Consider the following 18591-nt stretch of genomic DNA (forward strand, 5'->3'; position numbering starts at 1 on the left):
ATTGATTTTCTCAAACATAGATTTAAATTTTGATGATACTCTCTATTGTCACCGAAAAAAGTGATTTAAGAAAAAAGGTAATATTGCAAATTCAGCTCTTATATACTAAATGTTAACTTAGCTTTGATGAAATGAACTGATAAATGAGTGGTTGATTTTTTGTATATTAGGTGTATATAGTAAATTCATGTGGGTAGTCATGAGTGTTCTATGTTGCCATTTATGCCTTCAATTGATGAATTTGCATCAATGGTATGATTTTTAAGTAAATTTTATTGGAGGCACTAAAGGATGAATTTTAAATAATACTGCATTGATAATTGTATTAAATTCTAACACCAAAGTCGATCAAAGAAATTATATTGGAATAGAAACCTAAACAACCATTTGTGTTGATTGAGGCCACACCTCTAATTGATTATTGGCACCTGTTGTCCCTTATTGCTGCAAAAGAGAATATATACATATATATATATATATATATAATTGAGAGTTTTATTCATAACTTATTTTTTTAAGTGATTTTCATATTGCATATCAAAGCTACAGTGTTACTAAAGACCTTATTCATAAGCACGCAGTAAACAAGTAACTATCACAAAGGCAGGGATTGTTTAATCATAAATCTTCCTAGCCACAAGGATAAGAGCATTTTTTTTGTGTGTAGCGAGACCAGGTAGTGCATCAAAGTCTATGTCTTCTTTTGTCATCGCAATCGGCATTTCCCAATCGAACTTGTAAAGAAGATTAGCAAGGGCAAGTTCCACTACTGCAACTCCCATATGCATTCCAGGACAAACTCTTCTACCAGCACCAAATGGTATGAGCTCAAAGTGTTGCCCTTTGTAGTCAATGGGACTACCAATGAACCTTTCAGGATAAAACTCTTCTGGATTTTCCCAAGTTCCAGGGTCTTTTCCTATTGCCCACGCGTTCACATAAACCAAGGTTTTGGCAGGTATATCGTACCCACCTATGTTGCACTTTCGGAGTGTTTCTCGTGGCACTAACAATGGAGCTATTGGTTGCAATCTAAATGTTTCTCTTATCACAGCTTTTAAGTAAGTCAAATCTCGAGTATCATCTTCATTTACAAAACCTTTTTTTCCAATCAAATTCCTTACTTCTGCTTGAGTTTTCTTCAAACATTTTGGATTTTTCATTAAGAAGCTCATCACCCATATTATAGTGGCTGCGGATGTGTCTGTTCCAGCTATAAACACGTTCTGCAAGAAAAACAATGGGTTCTATATATGTAAAAAGTGTGAAGCTCAAAAGTTAATTAAAGATATAAGTGTTGAGTAAAGATGAAATGACCATAAGAATAGCTTTTATCTGATCGATAGTCAGATCAAATGAAAAGTCGTGATCCTTCCATGTTTGTAGTAACACGTCGAGTATGTCCTCTTGTTGGGGTTTTGGCCTATTAGGATCAAGACGTTCATCAATGAGTTGTTGATAAAAAGTATCAAGCTCTCTGAAAGTTTTTTCAAGACGACTAAGCAATCCAGTGAATCTATCGAGCCAACCCATGTACGGAAAGTAGTCAGAAAAACTGAAGCTTGATACTATGGCTTGACTTTCATTAAGCAGCTCATGGAATCTGCTTCTTTCGGCTCCTTCTTCGTCGTACCTCTTGCCGAAGGCTATTCTACAAATTATTGTACTGGAAAGGCACATTATTGCTTCACTCAAGTTGACAGGTTTAGCATCAACAGATAATTTGGATATTTTTTCAATCAAGCGATCAACTTCATCTTCTCGGATGGGACGATACTGTTGCACTCCGCTAAAGAGATGTACAACACAAATTTTCCTCATCTCCCTCCAGTAGTCATTATACGGTGAAAAAGCCACATCCGAGGCATTGTAAGATAGTTTATGACTACAACGTTGATGAGGCCTGCTGCAAAAGTCAAGGTCATGGGTTTTCATAACCTCTTTAGCCATTTTTGCTGAAGAAACTACAAGGATTGGCTTAAACCCAAATCGCAAGTACACGAGAGAACCATACTTTTGAGAGAGTTTGCTAAGAAAAAAATGAGGGGCTGAGTTATCAAACAGCTGTATATGTAAGTGACCAATCAAAGGAAGAGAAGGAGGGCTAGGGGGAAGACGATTAGAATTGCCATGTTTTAGGAGAATGAACAGGAACAAGGAGAGTGGTAGAAGAAAGACCAGAAACACTACTATTTCCATTGTAATCTACTCAATGAATCTGTTTGAAAGTTGAGATGGATGCTTCCCCCCTTATATAAGAAACTGAGAACCGTAACCCTGTGGTGCTTATTGACCATTGTGGTTAATTAAGATATATCTTCATGGACAGGAGTAGCGAGGGAGAATAAGTTTCAATCACTTTGCGTCTATAGTATGAATCATGAAAGATGAAATGTATTGTAGAAATTTAAGCTTCGTATTACGTATTTAGCTTTAAAATGATAACAGATCATTAAAAAAAATTAAGTTTAGCAAGGATTGTTCAGCCTCCATTGTATTACATGTTCCACAAATTAAAAGAAAAATAATACAAACAAATGATCGAAAGAAGTGGAAATAAATTTCTCCTTCGAGTATTTGGACTAAATTCTAATTTTGAAATCGATATTATAGGAAGAATTTTACTTGAATATTATCCCGACCCAAATAAGAATAAATTCAAACCACAAAATGAAAGAGAACTCCTATTATTATATCAAAATAGTAAAAATAATAAAATCTGAATTTTATTTTTCTCCTTTTGCTTTAATTCTTTTAAAACTATATAATTATTTTAAATTTAAATTATGTATTTAAAAGGTAGGGTTTTATTTAGGTTGATTTAGAAAAATAAAGTTGTTTTTTCTCCTATTGCTTGGTTTTTGCTTTGAATTTTCTATAATATATATACGTATTTTAATTTTAAATAATGTATTTAGAGGGTTGGATTTAGACGGAAAAGAATCCTTTTTCTTGGATTTTTGCTTTGAATTTTCTAAAAAGAATATGTAGTCATTTTAAATTTAAATAATATATTTTTAGGGTTTGATTTTATTTGGGTTGATTTAGAATTTGTTATATTATAATTATTTTTCACTAGTTAATTAAGAGATAATTAATAAAAAATTATATTTTATTAATTAAATTAATATGAAGTAAATAATAAATAAAGTAGTTTAAATATTTGTGAATCATTCAAATTAAGAATTTATATTTCAGATGAACACTCTTTCATTTGAATGAATGACATTATAAAGGTTCACCTCCAAACCATTTAACAAAACTTCACAAGTTCAAGAAACCAGATGTTAAAGTGCAACATGTGTCTAATTTTTGTTATTTAATATAATTTATGTAAGTAATTATTATCAAAATATAATTAAAATATAAAAATAATTTAATAATAAAATAATTAAAATAGTAATTAATGTAATTATAAAATATTTAAAAATTATATTTGATACATTGTTTAAAAGATGGACATATTACATGTAACATCCTTGACATCCCCTCGAGATGTGATCAATGTCAATTCAGATCGATACTCTAGAATAGATAAAATAGAATTATTAATATTAATGGGGAATATAATTAGAATATTATAATAAATTAAAAATTTTGAATTTAGGGAAATTAATTTAAGAAATGAACTAAATTATAAAAGTGTGGGAAGTGTTGGGTTGTAGTGTAAAAATTAGAAATAAGAAAAAAAAACCAAGAACTTGGAGTGTAATTTATCCATTAAAATACAAAAAGGAGCAACTTTTTTACCCAACTAACCTAAAAAAAATAAATATTTATAAAAATAACCTAACTTGAAAGACTATGACGTAAACGGCCTAAAATCTACAATGTTGGGCGGTGTTGATATTCCAATTTTCGGCACTCGAGTTAATCACGGTGTAATGATTGACTGCTAATTGGGTCGAGGTTTAAAAAAAATATGTTTTTGATGCCGACACTGCAATAGTCGGCATCCGTATGTATTTTTTGTGTACTTTTTTGAAAAATATAGGCATTTTCCGATTCAAAAATATTTTTTATTAGGTGTCAGCGTCTAGGTGGCCGGCACAAAAAAAAATTAAAAATTTAAAAAAAATTTCTTTATTTTTTTGTGTTGGCACTGTGGTGGTCAGCACTGGTGGCACGATTTTTTATTTTTATTTTTGCCTTCTCTCCACCATCACTAGTGTGATTTTTAAATTTTTTTCCCGACGTGTTATGGTTATCGAGACCACTGATATTTGGTTCTTCTTTAAGCCTTGAACAATGTGACTCCTAAGCCATCAGTTGCATAAGAAGAGAGATTTGAAGAAAATAACACAATATCAATAAAGAAGTACTGAATATTTGAGAAGAAAAAAATAGTTTTAAGTTTAATTTACTTATTATAGTACTTAATAGGCAAAGAAAATAAGAGAAAAAAGATGATGGAAAAAATTCAACACTCAAGAAATCAGCAGACGAAGAAGATAAAGAAAAATGAAGAGTTTGACATTTATGATTTTAACAGAGAAAAAAGTTGTATATGAAATATCATTAATAAATTAAATTAATGATTTTTTATGGTTTCAAGGCAAGAAAAATGTAATGCAATTTTATATTTTCAATAGTAAAAAGGTTGTATATGAAAAAAATGCCCATTAATTAGTTTTTAATCTCCATATACAATTTTTTCCCTTAAAAGGTTAATTAATAGCCTTAAAAGAATATTGTTTAAGGCTTTTAACTTCAATAAAAAATTTATAATACATTATTTAAACTTTTTAAATCATACCATTTAAAAATAATAATGCAGTTATATTATATATGATTAAAAGACATTATAAAAATAATTTTGGTGGAAATATATACAACTCAAAAATAAAACACTAAATGAAAGACATGTGTGGACTCCTCCAGCAACCATAAACAAGTTCTTCTATCCCTTATTGTCTTAACGATATTGTCTGTAAGTTTATTGTCCTATTTAGAAATATGTTGAATATTTCGGTGACTAAAAAACTTCAAAACCGTATGAATTTTCCTTACTAAAATGAAACTAAAGTTTCCGAAATCGCTATCCCTAATTATGTTAATAGCTTCGAGGCAGAGACATTATAAATTATTAACCATAATTCATGTTTATGTTCCATATTAATGAATGATAATGATATAAATTGATGCAAAATTCCATTTCATATTGATTATTAAGAATCAGCAATCAAATATTCATATATATATATATATATATATATATATATATATATAAACGTTACCATAACTATGTTAAATTCCTTATCAAATACAAATTAATATATATATATATATATTCCAAGTGCTAATCTCCACCATTGCATTGGCATAAGAATTGCAAAGCTCTTTAGTCATCTGTCGAACCATAAACGATATGATTTGAAATTTTGTTGGAAAGACGTACAAAAAGAAAAAACCAAAGACAAAGACGTCACACCTTGTTATATATCATCATCATTTCACAAGCTTCACTTCCACGTCTCTTTTTCCCTAACCTTACCAAGTTTTGTTTTTCTTTCATTTTAGTCCCTTCATTTTCAATCCTTTCCCAAACTTAAACATTTCTTCCTTAATTGTTAGCAAAATTAAGAGTATAACTCCATAGTAAGCTTATCATCTTGCAAAGCTAGTTAATAGCCATTTTAGGAGGAGAAAGAAAAATGAAGAAAGTTAGGGATTTAAGGTAAGAAAGATAAATTGGCTCATAGAACATCAATTTTATTTCATCATAATGCATGGAAATAATATATGATTTTTGTTTTGATATTGAATATTGTAGATGTGTTGTGTAATGAAGAGAAGGAGAAGAAGAGTGAATATCAAGTGGGTGAGAAGGGTAAGGAGATAGCAAACAAGTGAAGAAAGAAAGAAGGGGTACTTCATTTCAAGCAATTTTTATTGTAAGTATTTCAAGAATTTATTTTACTTGATTTAAACCCTATTTAAAAACATGATAAATTGGTTAAGTAACGTTCATGTAATATGTTTTGTTGTTAAAAAAATATGTTGTATTTTGGAAATTATTTCAAAATAAAACAGTATTAATATAATGCATTGAAAGTGTATGTGTAGTGAAATTAGAGAAAATGACTAATTTGCAAAGAGTGAAAAAGTTAGATAGGTGAATTAGATATTGACATGGATTGATTTAGTGAAATGTTGAATGTAGACACATAATAGGTGTCAAGTGAAATAGATGATTGGTTGATTCTATTTGGTAATGACTAAATTGTAAAAAATGGTAAATTTTGAATTGATTTCTTTGGTGAGAAAATACAATAAAATTGCATAGTTTGAATGTCCAAGTGGACAAAATGAGAACTAGTAGGATATAAATGAAATGTCATTAGGAAAGTGACTACACACACTAGTGAGAGCGGCACTACGGTGCAAGTGTTGGTGGCACTTCTGTGCAAAATGACATCTGCACGTTCATGCAAAGAATAGTGGCACTTCGGTTCACCTCATCGACATTTTTGTATATCCTATTGTGTTCTATTAAGTCTACAATTGAGCAACTGAATTGAAAGACAAGTGAACGTTAAAGTGGCATTGGTAAGTGGCTTGTATTTTGTTGAATCGGTATCTTATTGTAGTTTTCATTAAAACAAACTTGTGCATAATGATGGAGATTAATGTGTCATTCAATTTTTGATATGTTTACTAACTCGTGAGCTTAACATGTTTCTTTCAAACATGTTGGTAAAGATTTTTTTTGAAGCTAAAAAGTGAATATCGTCTATAACTCATTTCATCACATCTCCAGCATTAGAAGAAGTTGAAAATGTTATATATAAATTTAAAAAATGAAATTATTAGGTATTGATCTTCATTGTAAACCTAAACATGCTAGTAGGCCTACCAACACATCACGTCCAAATACATGCGTGGGAAGCCTAACATGACTCAACTTTTAGTTGTTTTTAGTAAGACAGCTATCTTAAGGCATCAAATCATATAAATCCTTTTCATTAGTCAGATCATTTTAGAACACACCTTTTTACATCGAATACACTTCTATGTGAACCAACTTCCGTTAAGCCAAGAGGAACAGATCCATCTTCTTCCCTTGGTCACAAAGGATTCTAACTTTTCTTGCATCCGATTTGAAGTTTAGAACCATGGCTGCAACAAGTTATTAGTGTCAGCCACTTATTTTCAATGCAAAACTATTTATTTCATATTCCATTTTTTAAAAAAATTAATTTAACAATTTTTCATCTTTTTAATGTTCAAATTTATCTTTTATTTAAATTAAAATAAATTGAAAAATTAATTTTGTACTTTATTGACATAGAATACAATAAGAATTTAATTAATTTTAAATTTTAAAAGTTTAAAAAGTATTTTTAAAAATTAAAATTATTAAAACTATTTAAAAATATACCCATTATAAAAATAATTTTAAATTTTTAAATTTTAATTAAATGTTAATATGTTATTTAAATTGTATATCATGTTAGTAAAGTTAACAAATGTTAATTTTTCATAATGTTAAAGTGATTTGACAAAAATATACAAGTTTAAGAGCTAAAAAATAAAAAAATTAATTACAAAAACTAAAATAATTTATTTTATAAAATTAAAAGACGAAAAATAATTATGTTGAATATAAAAATCACATAAAATTACATCTCTCTAATTATTTTAAAGGCTAATCAAAATCCAACGGAAAAAGTAATTCATTATAGCTTTCTAGGATATGAGTTTTTGTTTATAAATTCAACCTCGTACCAAATTAATGATCTTTGGCGCTAAGTAGAGGGGATTATCCGCAGGCTAGGCTTAATAAAAAATTTAAGTCCATTTATTAGACCCAGGTTCAGCCCGAAAAGTGGGCCTAAAATTTTGTTCAAGCCGACTTAGATAAAAATATTAAAATTTAAACTTGACGTAGCTCGTCAGATTAGTTTTATATTATTTTTAATATTTTTAAATATATATAGTACATCAAAATATTAAAAATATCAAAATAAATATATCCCAATAAATTAAAAATAAATTTTAAAAATATGTAGACTTAAATAATAACACTAAAATAAGTACAACTTCACAAACAAGTACCTCTAAAGTAATAACAAAATTAACAAATGTCTTTAAAATAATAACAAAATTAACAATAAAATAAATTTTATACAATATCCAAACAATAATAATAAAATAGTAACAACATAATAGTAAAATGGTAGCAAAATAGGGAGAAAACAATAAGAAAATAACATTAAAAAAAGAGTAATTTTTTTTTCTTTTAGTGAATTCGGGCTAGGTTAAGTCGAGCCTGGGCCAAAAATACCTTACCCCTCGGCCTAGTCCATTTTTTAAACGAGCCTTATTTTTTTTTATCTAAACCTATTTTTAGGCTTATATTTTTGCTCAAACCCTCCCATAATTCAGGCGAGCTTTTAGATCAGACCAGATGACCCGACCCGTGATCAGGTCTAATGCTCAGTGCTAGCATTGCCTGAAATTCCTGTTGCTAATTGTAGATACGAATGAATCCCTCTTCACCTTGTCATCACATTGGTACACTTTTAAATAGAAATGCAATCAAGTTGAGTTAGAAATCGATTTTTTCATTCGAACTTAATTGAATATATATTTAAAAGCACTCATTTACATAATTTTTTTACTCAAGCTGGTGATAAAGATAATTAAAAAGAACTCGCATTAAGGAAAAAGCATAAAACCCTTTTCCTTAAACCCATCCATGAATGAAAGCAAGCTGTATCCACTTTCTGTCCAACGGATGGATTCCATTATCAAATACAAAGAGTTTAAAGCCCTTAAAGTTGAAAAAAACATACGTGAAAAAGCTGCCGACATCTTTTGACCTTTTACACATTATAGTTCAGAGTTCAGACAGAAACTACATTACCTTAAAAATATCAATTTGGGTAAAAAAAAAAAAAGAAAAACTATGAGAGCATTGCAAAATTGCCTACTTAAAGCAAGAACAGTCAAATCTATTAGTAGCTCCTTTTTTTTCAATACAAGATAGCGATTTTCAACTGCTTTTCTTCAATTTCCGAATGAATCAAAGTTCTGGAATTTTTTGTTTACATTGATAGCAAATCTGGGTTATCCTTTTAATTTGAAGACCGTCATCATCACCGTGAGCTTTGCCTCACCGAACAAGCAACCACTTGTGCCCATTGCTTCAGCCTTGTCTTCACCGTCTGCGGTGGATCAGCTTCACCGGTCATCAAACAATAAAATCAGAAAACGAAAATGAAAATGAAATAATTCCAACAGATTTAAGATACTATTGAATTGAAAATTTATTACTTACCAGGGTCAAAGATGGCATGGGGACTGCCAACAGGGGAAGGGATACTATCACAATCGGAAGCAGCTGAAGGAGACGACACAGACCTGGAAACAACGTCGTTATAGTTCTTGTTAACGGCGTAGTAAAGACCCAAAGCCGGGAAAGTACTAGACAAACGCTGATCCAACTCGGTAGAATCGAACTCAAACCCAAACCCCAACTCAATACAAGCCTTGAGTTCATCAAGGTCTTCATCCGTCACGCTCTTGCTTCTCCTCTTCTCGATTTTTCCTTTCCTTCTAAGCCATGCCTCGTCACGGTTAATATCCGGCGACCACGATCGCTGCTTGTAAAGCTGGGATAAAGAAGGCATCATCGGCAGTTGTTGCGGTGATTCTGATTCTAGCTTATTTGCTCGCTGTTGTGGAAGTGGTGGCGGGTTAATAAAATTAGACATGGAAACAGCCGCTCCCCCGAGGAGGTCCTGAGGAACCTCGCCCGCCGGGGTGGGGAGCTCAATGGCGGGTGTGTTGATTTTGGGATATTGGTTTACAAGCGAAGGATGAGATGGGTTATATGGTGGCGGTGGAGGTGGTGGGTCAGGGGTTGACGCTGAGGAGACTTGGGATTGGTTGGTCTATCTTTATTCTTTTCCCTTATTTATTTTGCTTTTAAATAAAGTTTTAAATGTTTCTTAGAAGATTGGTAATCGTAAATTATACTACTATTTGTTTCCTTATATTATATTAAGCAATCTATAAAAATTTTTTGGTTCTAATCTATAAAAATTTTAAATTAATGTTGAAATCAGCATACAATCAAGGCGAGGTCTAAGGAACTTCTATTTTAATTTGAAATTAGCTCTATATCACTTGCATATCACCATTAATTATAAAATTGAATAATGACGTGGGATGTAGTGGTTATTATCTTTTAATAATGAGGTTTGGGTTTGATTTTTGCCTATAGAAATAGTCTACATTTTATTCTTATCTGTTATCTATTTAGAAAGTATTAGCGACAAGAATATTAATCATTTTTATTGACGGTAGATGTATTGATTTCTAAAATATAAATTATATACATTGTATAATATTAGTAATTGAATTTAATCGAATAGAGTTAATTACTATATTTTGGGTTGTTCTAAAATTTTAAATTTTAAAAGATAAAGATTAATTTTAATCAAATTAAAGTATATAAATTAAATTTACAACTTTCATAAAATACAAAAACTAATATCATAATTTAACCAATTTTCTTTCATCCTCTTTACATTAATTAATTAATTTTCATTGAATTTATTGAATTTTAAATAATATATATAGCATATGGTCAGCTTCAGCCACTTGAAATTTCTAGCTGAGTTTCTCCAAGAAGTTTCCTTTATAAGATATAACCCAATTTGAACACTGTGAGAATTCCAGTGTCGTATATGTAAAAGTAAAACAAGTATTACAAGTTATGTTTTCCATTTGAAAAATAGATAATTTAACTTTTATATGTTAGATAAAAATAGTTTTTTATTAAAAATTTTATCTATTTTCACTATTAAAAGTTAGTGTAACTGAAAAAATATCCAGACAGTTATACATGGTGTGTCACGCGTACATCATGCTAACGTATCATGACTAAATTTTAATAGTAGAAATAAATAAAAATTTTTACTAATAAACTAATTTACTCTTTGATCTAATGTGTAATAAATAATTTACTTTTTTTAAATAAATGACACATAACACAATTTAATTCTTAATACAAAAATTTCATAATAATTTTATCGAAAAATAACACCTTATATATCTTTATATATTCCTCATCAACCTATCGAATGAAGTAATTAAATTAAATTATTTTTATTTTCATAATTTACATAATTATTTTCATGAATTTCATTGACATAATTTACATAAAACCAATCCTTATTTTTGGTTAAGTTATTGATTGCCGGTCAGAACAAGCCTTTCTAAGCTATTGACTTAAACCACAAGGCATCCCATGGGGCATGGGCATAGCCCACTGTATCAATAAATTTTCACAGCATATTCCACTCGCCGATGTTTTACATGTCATGTTTGAATGTGGAGGAAGAGTCTATGTCGGCAGCTTATCATCATACAATTTCACAATATAAATTCTTCAAATTTTTGAAATATAAAAATATAAGCCACATATAAAAAATAAAAATTTGAGGTTATGTTAAAGTTTTATAATAGATATTTATCTTTGCAGATATTTATAATTTTAATAATTATTTTAAGCTATTAAATAAAATTATTTATTGATTTATAACTTTCAATATAAAAGTATTGATATATATTTCCAAAAGAAGATCTCTAAAAAAGTTTCTATTAGAGATAATGTACAATAGATATTTGAGTAAATTAAATAGGTTTGAGAGGCACTGGGAAGAGTTGTAGAAGTCCTAGTCTTATGCACATTTTATTTGCTGATGACAACATAGCCTCTGGTGAGGCTATGAGAAGTGGTGCTTTGTTTTGATCCATCATTCAGGAATACGAAAATTTCTCGAGCCAACAGGTTAATTTTGGTAAATTTACTTATTTTAGTGGTCGACTTTATGGGAGCCTAAATTTATTGGGGGCATGTGGTTTCATGATATGGGGAAGTCCAACATTGCTTTGTTATCCATATAGTTCAACAGGAGTCGAGAGATATATGAAGATATTAAGACTACTGTTATTGAGCCATTTGCTTTTATTACGTTATGGAGCTAAAAATGATCTCTAATATAGGTAGCAACCCAGGCCAGCTTCAACAAGCGTAGTAACAACCGCCGCCACAGGAAAGGGAAGGCCAGTTTTGGTATCATGGTCCGTGACTGCAAGGGAGCAACTATTGGGACTTGCATGCAATAGAGGCTAAATATACTTGTATTACTAAATGTAACCAATGACCACTCTTCACGTAAATACATGCAAGACTACGACTGTTCTACTTTTGAAGTGGTCACCAACGTCCAATCATAATCGAAAATGCTTCTATAACACTATAACCACCGTTTAAATCCTTGGTCGTTGAAGTTGCAGCTGATTTCCCCTTTGGCTGCGACAAAACTGGGTAGTCAGCAACACCCTGAGTCCTCTACTCATTATTAACATTCCTTGAACCAATCTCTTCCAACGTCTTCTCGACGGTGGAATGACCGTGATCAACAATGCAATTGCAGACGTCGTGCTTGATAAAATTGTTGGGTGATAAAATTGTTGGGTTTTAACAGCAAAGGAGGAAAATAGAAGCAAGTAATCCGGATGAAGTATGAAACTCTGTCTGGAAATAGAGTAATAACGTAATTAACCCGGATAAAATATGAAAGCAATTTAAAATTCAAAGACTTGAGAGTTGCAGAGAAACTACTAACAAAGCAGAAATTTTTGGAAGAAAAGAATTTTTTTTTTGACAGTTACCTAACATAACTGCTCCCATAAATGCTTGTCAAAAGCTTAGCTAAAATTACAAACAAAATGTAGCTATCATACCAGTTATCACATTCAAATCTTGACCAAATCCTACTAACTTAAAAGTTAGATTACAAAGCAACCAAATCAAGTTAGAAATAAACAAAATGATTTTGCTTCATTTGGTTCAGCTCCAATGTTGGTTTGCATGTTGCGTTGCAGGCCAAAGCTTAACACTCCTCCTTGGACTGTATGCAACAAACTCCAATCTTTCTTCTCAAAGCTTCAAATCGTGTGGCACTGAAAGACTTAGTTAAAATATCAACAAACTGATTTTCTGAGCTGCAGTGAACCAGATTTACCTCCTTCGATTGTTCAACCTCTCGAACAAAATGGAATTTAATCTTAAAATGTTTGGTTTCGCCATGAAAAATAGGATTTTTAGCTATGGCAACCGCTGACTAGTTATCAACCCTGATCTCAGTTGCTTCAACTTGTTCTTCATTCAAATCACACAAAAGTTTCCTAAGCCAAATGGCTTGATTGACAACTGCAGTAGCTACAATGTATTCTGCTTCAGTTGTAGATTGAGCAACAGTTTGTTGCTTCTTTGAACTCCAACAGAAAACTCCCGAGCCAAGAGTAAAAAAGTATCCAGAGGTGCTTTTCATGTCATCAATGGACCCTGCCCAATCACTATCTGAATACCCTATCAATTTGAGCGTTTTTGCCTTCTCAAAAATCACTCCATGATTCAAAGTTCCCTTCAAATATCTAAGAACTCTCTTTGCTACTTTAAAATGGACAACATCACCGCAATGCATGAATCTAGACAATAAGCTCACAGCATACATAATATTAGGCCTAGTAGTTAAGTAAAACAAACAACCTACCAAGCTTTGATATTCCTTTTCATCAACCCTTTCTTGATCCCCACTACTAGTCAACCTCCCCTTGAGCCACTGGTGTGTTGACTGTTTTGCATTTTGACATGCAAAATCTATTGAGAATCTTCAAAGCAAAGGCATGTTAGCTAATGAAGATGCCTTGATCAGATTGATTCACTTCCATGTCAAGGAAGTATGTCATGACTGCCAAATCTGTCATCTCAAAAACTTCTTACATCTGCACTTTGAACTCATTAATCAACTCTTCTTTGCTTCCAGTTCAACTCTTTTTTGCTTCCATTTACAAGCAAGTCATCCACATAAAGTGAGACAATCAGAAGAGTTTCATTTTTTGACTTCTTTATTAATAGTGTAGGTTCACTAAAACTTTTCTCAAACTCGAGCCTAGATAGGTACTCATCAACCCTATCGTACCAGGCCCTTGGTGCTTGTTTTAGACCATACAAGGCCTTTTTCAGCTTGTAAACTTTGTCCTCCTCACCAGAAACCTTGAACCCCTCTGGTTGTTCAATAAAAATTTCTTCTTTTAAGAAGCCATTTAAGAATGCTGACTTGATATCGAGCTGGTGAATTCTCTATTGCTTCTGTGCAGGCAAGGCAAACAGAAGTTTAATTTTGTCTAGCCTTGCTACTGGAGCAAATGTCTCCATGAAATCAATGACATATTGCTAACTGTAGTCTTTCACCACAAACCTTGTCTTGTGCTTGTTCAATGAGCCATCAACATTGCACTTGGCTCTAAATACCCACTTGACACCTATGACTTTCTTATGATCAGGTCTATCAACCAAATCCCAAGTGTCATTCTTGTGGATCATATCTAATTCAGCTTCCATAGCCTTCTTCCAACATTTATCCCTAGCAGCCTCTTCAAAATCTGAAGGTTCAACTATTACAACATCACATCTTTGGTAGATATCAGCAATGGTCTTTGTCCCTCTCACAGGTGCTTCATCAAAATTATCATCAACTGGCCCTTCTTTAATTAGTTCCAAGCTGCTGTCTAGTTGATCTTCTTCAATCAATCTTGCATCTGTATCATCCCAGCTCCAAACCTTCTCTTCATCAAACCTCGCATCCCTACTCACCAAAATCTTCTTTGTTGAGGGATCAAATACCGTGTAGCCCTTATTGATGCTGCTATAACCAACAAAGATTACAGGCATAGATCTTTTGTCAAGTTTGGTTCTCTTTTTAACTAATATAAGAGTGTAGCAGACACAACCAAACACCTTTAGGTGTGGCACTGTTGGTTTGAGATTATGCCAAACTTCAAAAGGAGTTTTGTCCTTGACAGCAGTGGTAGGCAGCCTGTTAAGTAAATACACTGAAGTGTTTGCTGCTTCAGCCCAAAATTTACTTGGCAATTTGCTTTCAAATAACAAACATCTAGCCATATCGAGCACTGTTTGATTTTTTCTTTCACAAACTCAATTTTGCTGAGGAGTATAAACTGTTGTTAGATGATGATGAATTCTAGCTTGCTCACATAGCTTCTGAAACTTCTCGGAAAAATACTCAGCACCATTATCTGATATCAAAGCTTTGATCTTGCAGCCTGATTGGTTCTCAACTAGAGCTTTAAATTTGTTGAATGCTTCAAACACCTCTGATTTTTGCTTTAAAAAATAGATCCAATAGAATCTACTGAAATCGTCAATAAACAGCACAAAGTATTTGCCTCGACCTTTCCATGCCTTATTAACTGGAAAAGGCAGTCTTGCCTGCTTACCAAGCTGGCAAACCTCACAAACATCATCACTGACCTTAATTTTGGACATGTCTTCAACCAAATTCAATCTATTCAGCAAATCAAGTGACTTGTAACTGACATGGCCTAACCTTTTGTGCCATAAGCTAGCTAAGTTAGTAGCACTAGCATAGGCCTTTTTCTCTAACTGATTTACATCCAACATAAAACACTTATCAGTCATAGCCACTGTAACCAGTACTTGACCAAATGCATCCTCAACAACACAGGAGTTATTCTTGAAAACTAGTGGATAACCCTTCTCAATTAGTTGACCAACACTAAGCAGGTTTTGGTCTATGTCAGGCACATAAAGTACATCAGAAATAACTTTGTTACCTGAATGTGTGTTGATCACTGCACCTCCTTTGCCTTTGGCCTCACTAAGGTTTCCATTTCCAACTCTGACTTTGGAAGTAAACCTTCTGTCAAGATCCTTGAACAGCCTTTCATCTAAAGCCATATGGTGAGAACAACCACTGTCAACTAACCAGTTCTTACTGATTTTGTTTAAGGTTGCATAACAAGATGCAGAGAAAACATGCTCCTCCTGAGCTTGAAGGTTTCAGCAGCCTTAGCTTGCATTTGCTGCTGACCTTGTACCTTCTTTTTATTCTTGCATACCTTCTCAACATGAAATTGTTTACATCTCCAGTACTGAACATCTGTTCTATACCAATAGTTTTTCTCCAAATGTGTGGTCTTTTTACAGTGAATGCATGGTGGAAAGCTTTTTCTTTCAACATCCCTTTTTGATTTCTCCCTTTTGTCAAGCCATGGTTTCTTCCCTTTCTAACTTGATCCTGAGTCTTCTTTGACCTTTGCTTGGAAAGCTCCTTCAGGATGCTCTTCCTACCTATTGGCCCTCCTTTGCTCAAGTGCATACAAGGAATTAACCAACTCAGACAGTGAAATGGCTGATAAATCCCTCGAGTCCTCCAATGAAGAAATCTTTGACTCAAATTTCTCAATGAGAGTTGTAATGACCTTTTCAACAACTCTGCTCTCACTGAAATCATCACCAAGGAGCCTAATGTTGTTGACTATAGCCAGTATCCTATTAGAATACTGCTTCATGGTCTCTGACTCTTTCATCTTCAAGTTCTCAAAGTCTCTCCCAAGGTTGATCAGCTGTTGCTGCCTTGTCTTTTCTGACCCCATAAACTCCTCCTTTAGCTTCTCTCATGCTTGCTTTGGTGAGTCACATGCCATTATCCTAGTAAAAGTCACATCGGATACTCCATTTTGCAAGCAAGCCATAGCCTTATGCTTCTTGGCACAATCTTCACTATGTTTCCTTATCTGTGCAATAGTGGGATTGGCCCTCAATGGAGATGGTTCAGTATCATTCTCTACAACATTCCACAAATCGTGTGCTTGGAGATATGTCTTCATCTTCACTACCCAGATGTGGTAGTTTTCTCCAGCAAACACAGGTGGTGGTGGTGTAAAACTCATCTTGCAGCAACAAAAACAACTTCAACTTCTTTCTCTGTAAGTTTTCTCCATAAAGAAAAATACCAACAATAGAGGCCCTCAAAGATGACAGGCTCTTGATACCATTTTTTGGGTTTAACAGCAAATGAGAAAAACAAAAGCAAGTAATTCGGATGAAGTATGAAGCTCTGTCTGGAAATAGAGCAACAACGTAATTAACCCGGATAAAATATGAAAAAAGTTTGAACTTCAAAGACTTGAGACTTGCAAAGAAACTACCAACAAAGCAGAAATTTTTGGAAGAAATCAATTTTTTTTTGACAGTTACTTAATATAACTGCTCCCATAAATGCTTGTCAAAAGCTTAGCTAAAATTACAAACAAAATGTAGCTGACATACCAGCTATCATATTCAAATCTTGACCAAATCCTACTAACTTAAAAGTTAGATTACAAAGCAACCAAATCAAGTTAGAAATAAACAAAATGATTTTGCTTCATTTGGTTCAGCTCCAATGTTGGTTTGCATGTTGCATTGCAGGCCAAAGCTTAACAAAAACAAAAAAAAAAACCTAAGAAGGGTCTGCGTCCTTTTCCTCGTTTCATAGTGTCATCAATATTTGAACTCGAACAATCTGAAAAAGATAGCACATCTAAATCTTCTTCCTTAATCTGCTTGAATCTGAGAACGGCCTTGATATCTCACTAACAGAAGGAAAACTCCGTGGAAAAATCTGTAATGTAAGAAAAAAAAACCTAAAATGGTCATAAAGAAAAACTCTAAAAGCTTGAACAACAAATTAACATAACCAAAACTGAAAGGGCATGGTTTATATTACAATGGAAGAACCGTGTGGATTACAATTTGGGTTTCCAAAACTTTGCAGTAGTTTGCAAGCAAAAAGTGATTATCAGGCGTCCAAAAAAAGGCAGCCGTTATAACTCCAGTTTATAGTGCCTTGGCATAATCATCAAATGAAGATTGAGTACTGTGCTTGATATTCTTTCTTTGGAACCCAATGTCCTCCACTAAATGTTGCAACATCATTAAGTCTTCTACATCACAACCCAAAATTGCATTTGTTCTCTTGAGATATTTTATATCTAACCAACATGATGATGACTCAATTTTCGAGCATGTTGCTATCATGGAAGTAAAGCTTTGTGTATAGGTTAAGAAACAACCAAGATTAGGACCAACCATAGGCTCAACATAAAATAAGTCAAGTTGTTCCTGGGTAATCGTCCTGCACTATAAATAATTTGAGTATACCTGTAAATGGTCATGCTCAGAAACTAGGTGAACTACTATAGATTTATCTTACCATGCCCTCCATAGAAGAGAGTTGCTGTAACAGTCAAATTTTTCAGTGATGTCGGAAACAGTGATTCGAGATCACTAAATCTGACGAGTAAGTTTAGAAATTTTAACAAATAATAATTATAGGCCAAGCGTGAACTTAAAAGAATTATTTTTAATTAGTGAATTTTGCGATTTTAAAAGAATTAATCAGGTAAATTGGGTTGAAAACGAGATATCGAGACCCCAGATTCACAAACCGAGCCATAAATATTTTTATAAATATTTATGGAGTGTTATTAAGTTAGTATTAAAGTTTCGTTAGAAAATTTTAACGTTTCGTTAGTCAATTAATTAAAAAGGACTAAATTAAAAATAGTGTGAAATTTATTAAATTGTGATTAAATAGTTTAAGTGATTAAAAAGGAGGGATTTAAAAGGCAATTGGACCCAAATTGTATGGGCTGGACGGTTGGGCAAGAAAATCAGCAAAAAAGACAAGGAGAAACAAGGGC

General features: G+C 32.4%; 2 protein-coding genes and 1 long non-coding RNA gene across 3 annotated transcripts; 1 reads left to right on the forward strand and 2 right to left on the reverse strand.

Annotated features, from left to right (window-relative positions):
• Window positions 1-493: 493 nt before the first annotated feature.
• On the reverse strand, window positions 494-2214 carry LOC108472201 (cytochrome P450 83B1-like). The gene is made up of 2 exons (XM_017773708.2): window positions 1318-2214; window positions 494-1226 (listed from the first exon to the last, which is right to left on the reverse strand). Exons 1-2 carry the CDS (start codon window positions 2197-2199, stop codon window positions 615-617), a joined length of 1494 nt encoding a protein of 497 aa, XP_017629197.1. The 5' UTR covers window positions 2200-2214; the 3' UTR covers window positions 494-614.
• A 3143-nt stretch (window positions 2215-5357) lies between these two features.
• Window positions 5358-6054, forward strand: LOC128285177 (uncharacterized). Its single transcript, XR_008275618.1, has 2 exons — window positions 5358-5677; window positions 5774-6054. It is a non-coding gene; the product is annotated as an uncharacterized LOC128285177 (long non-coding RNA).
• Window positions 6055-8936: 2882 nt separating this feature from the next.
• On the reverse strand, window positions 8937-9918 carry LOC108472434 (uncharacterized). Its single transcript, XM_017773957.2, has 2 exons — window positions 9284-9918; window positions 8937-9184 (listed from the first exon to the last, which is right to left on the reverse strand). The coding sequence occupies exons 1-2, from the start codon at window positions 9717-9719 to the stop codon at window positions 9102-9104; spliced, it is 519 nt and encodes a 172-aa protein (XP_017629446.1). The 5' UTR covers window positions 9720-9918; the 3' UTR covers window positions 8937-9101.
• Window positions 9919-18591: the final 8673 nt, after the last annotated feature.

The sequence above is a fragment of the Gossypium arboreum genome, chromosome 2 (assembly GCF_025698485.1).
Source record: "Gossypium arboreum isolate Shixiya-1 chromosome 2, ASM2569848v2, whole genome shotgun sequence".
Lineage (NCBI taxonomy): Eukaryota > Viridiplantae > Streptophyta > Magnoliopsida > Malvales > Malvaceae > Gossypium > Gossypium arboreum.

What these genes read in the sequence shown, in the direction of transcription:
- LOC108472434 (XM_017773957.2), bottom strand. Translation starts at nt 9,719, where the DNA reads ATGTCTAATTTTATTAACCCGCCACCACTTCCACAACAGCGAGCAAAT. An exon ending in CCATGCCATCTTTGACCCTG is followed by an intron (nt 9,185 to 9,283) that starts GTAAGTAATAAA and finishes TGACCGGTGAAG; the next exon opens with CTGATCCACCGCAGACGGTG.
- LOC108472201 (XM_017773708.2), bottom strand. Translation starts at nt 2,199, where the DNA reads ATGGAAATAGTAGTGTTTCTGGTCTTTCTTCTACCACTCTCCTTGTTC. An exon ending in AGATAAAAGCTATTCTTATG is followed by an intron (nt 1,227 to 1,317) that starts GTCATTTCATCT and finishes TTTTTCTTGCAG; the next exon opens with AACGTGTTTATAGCTGGAAC.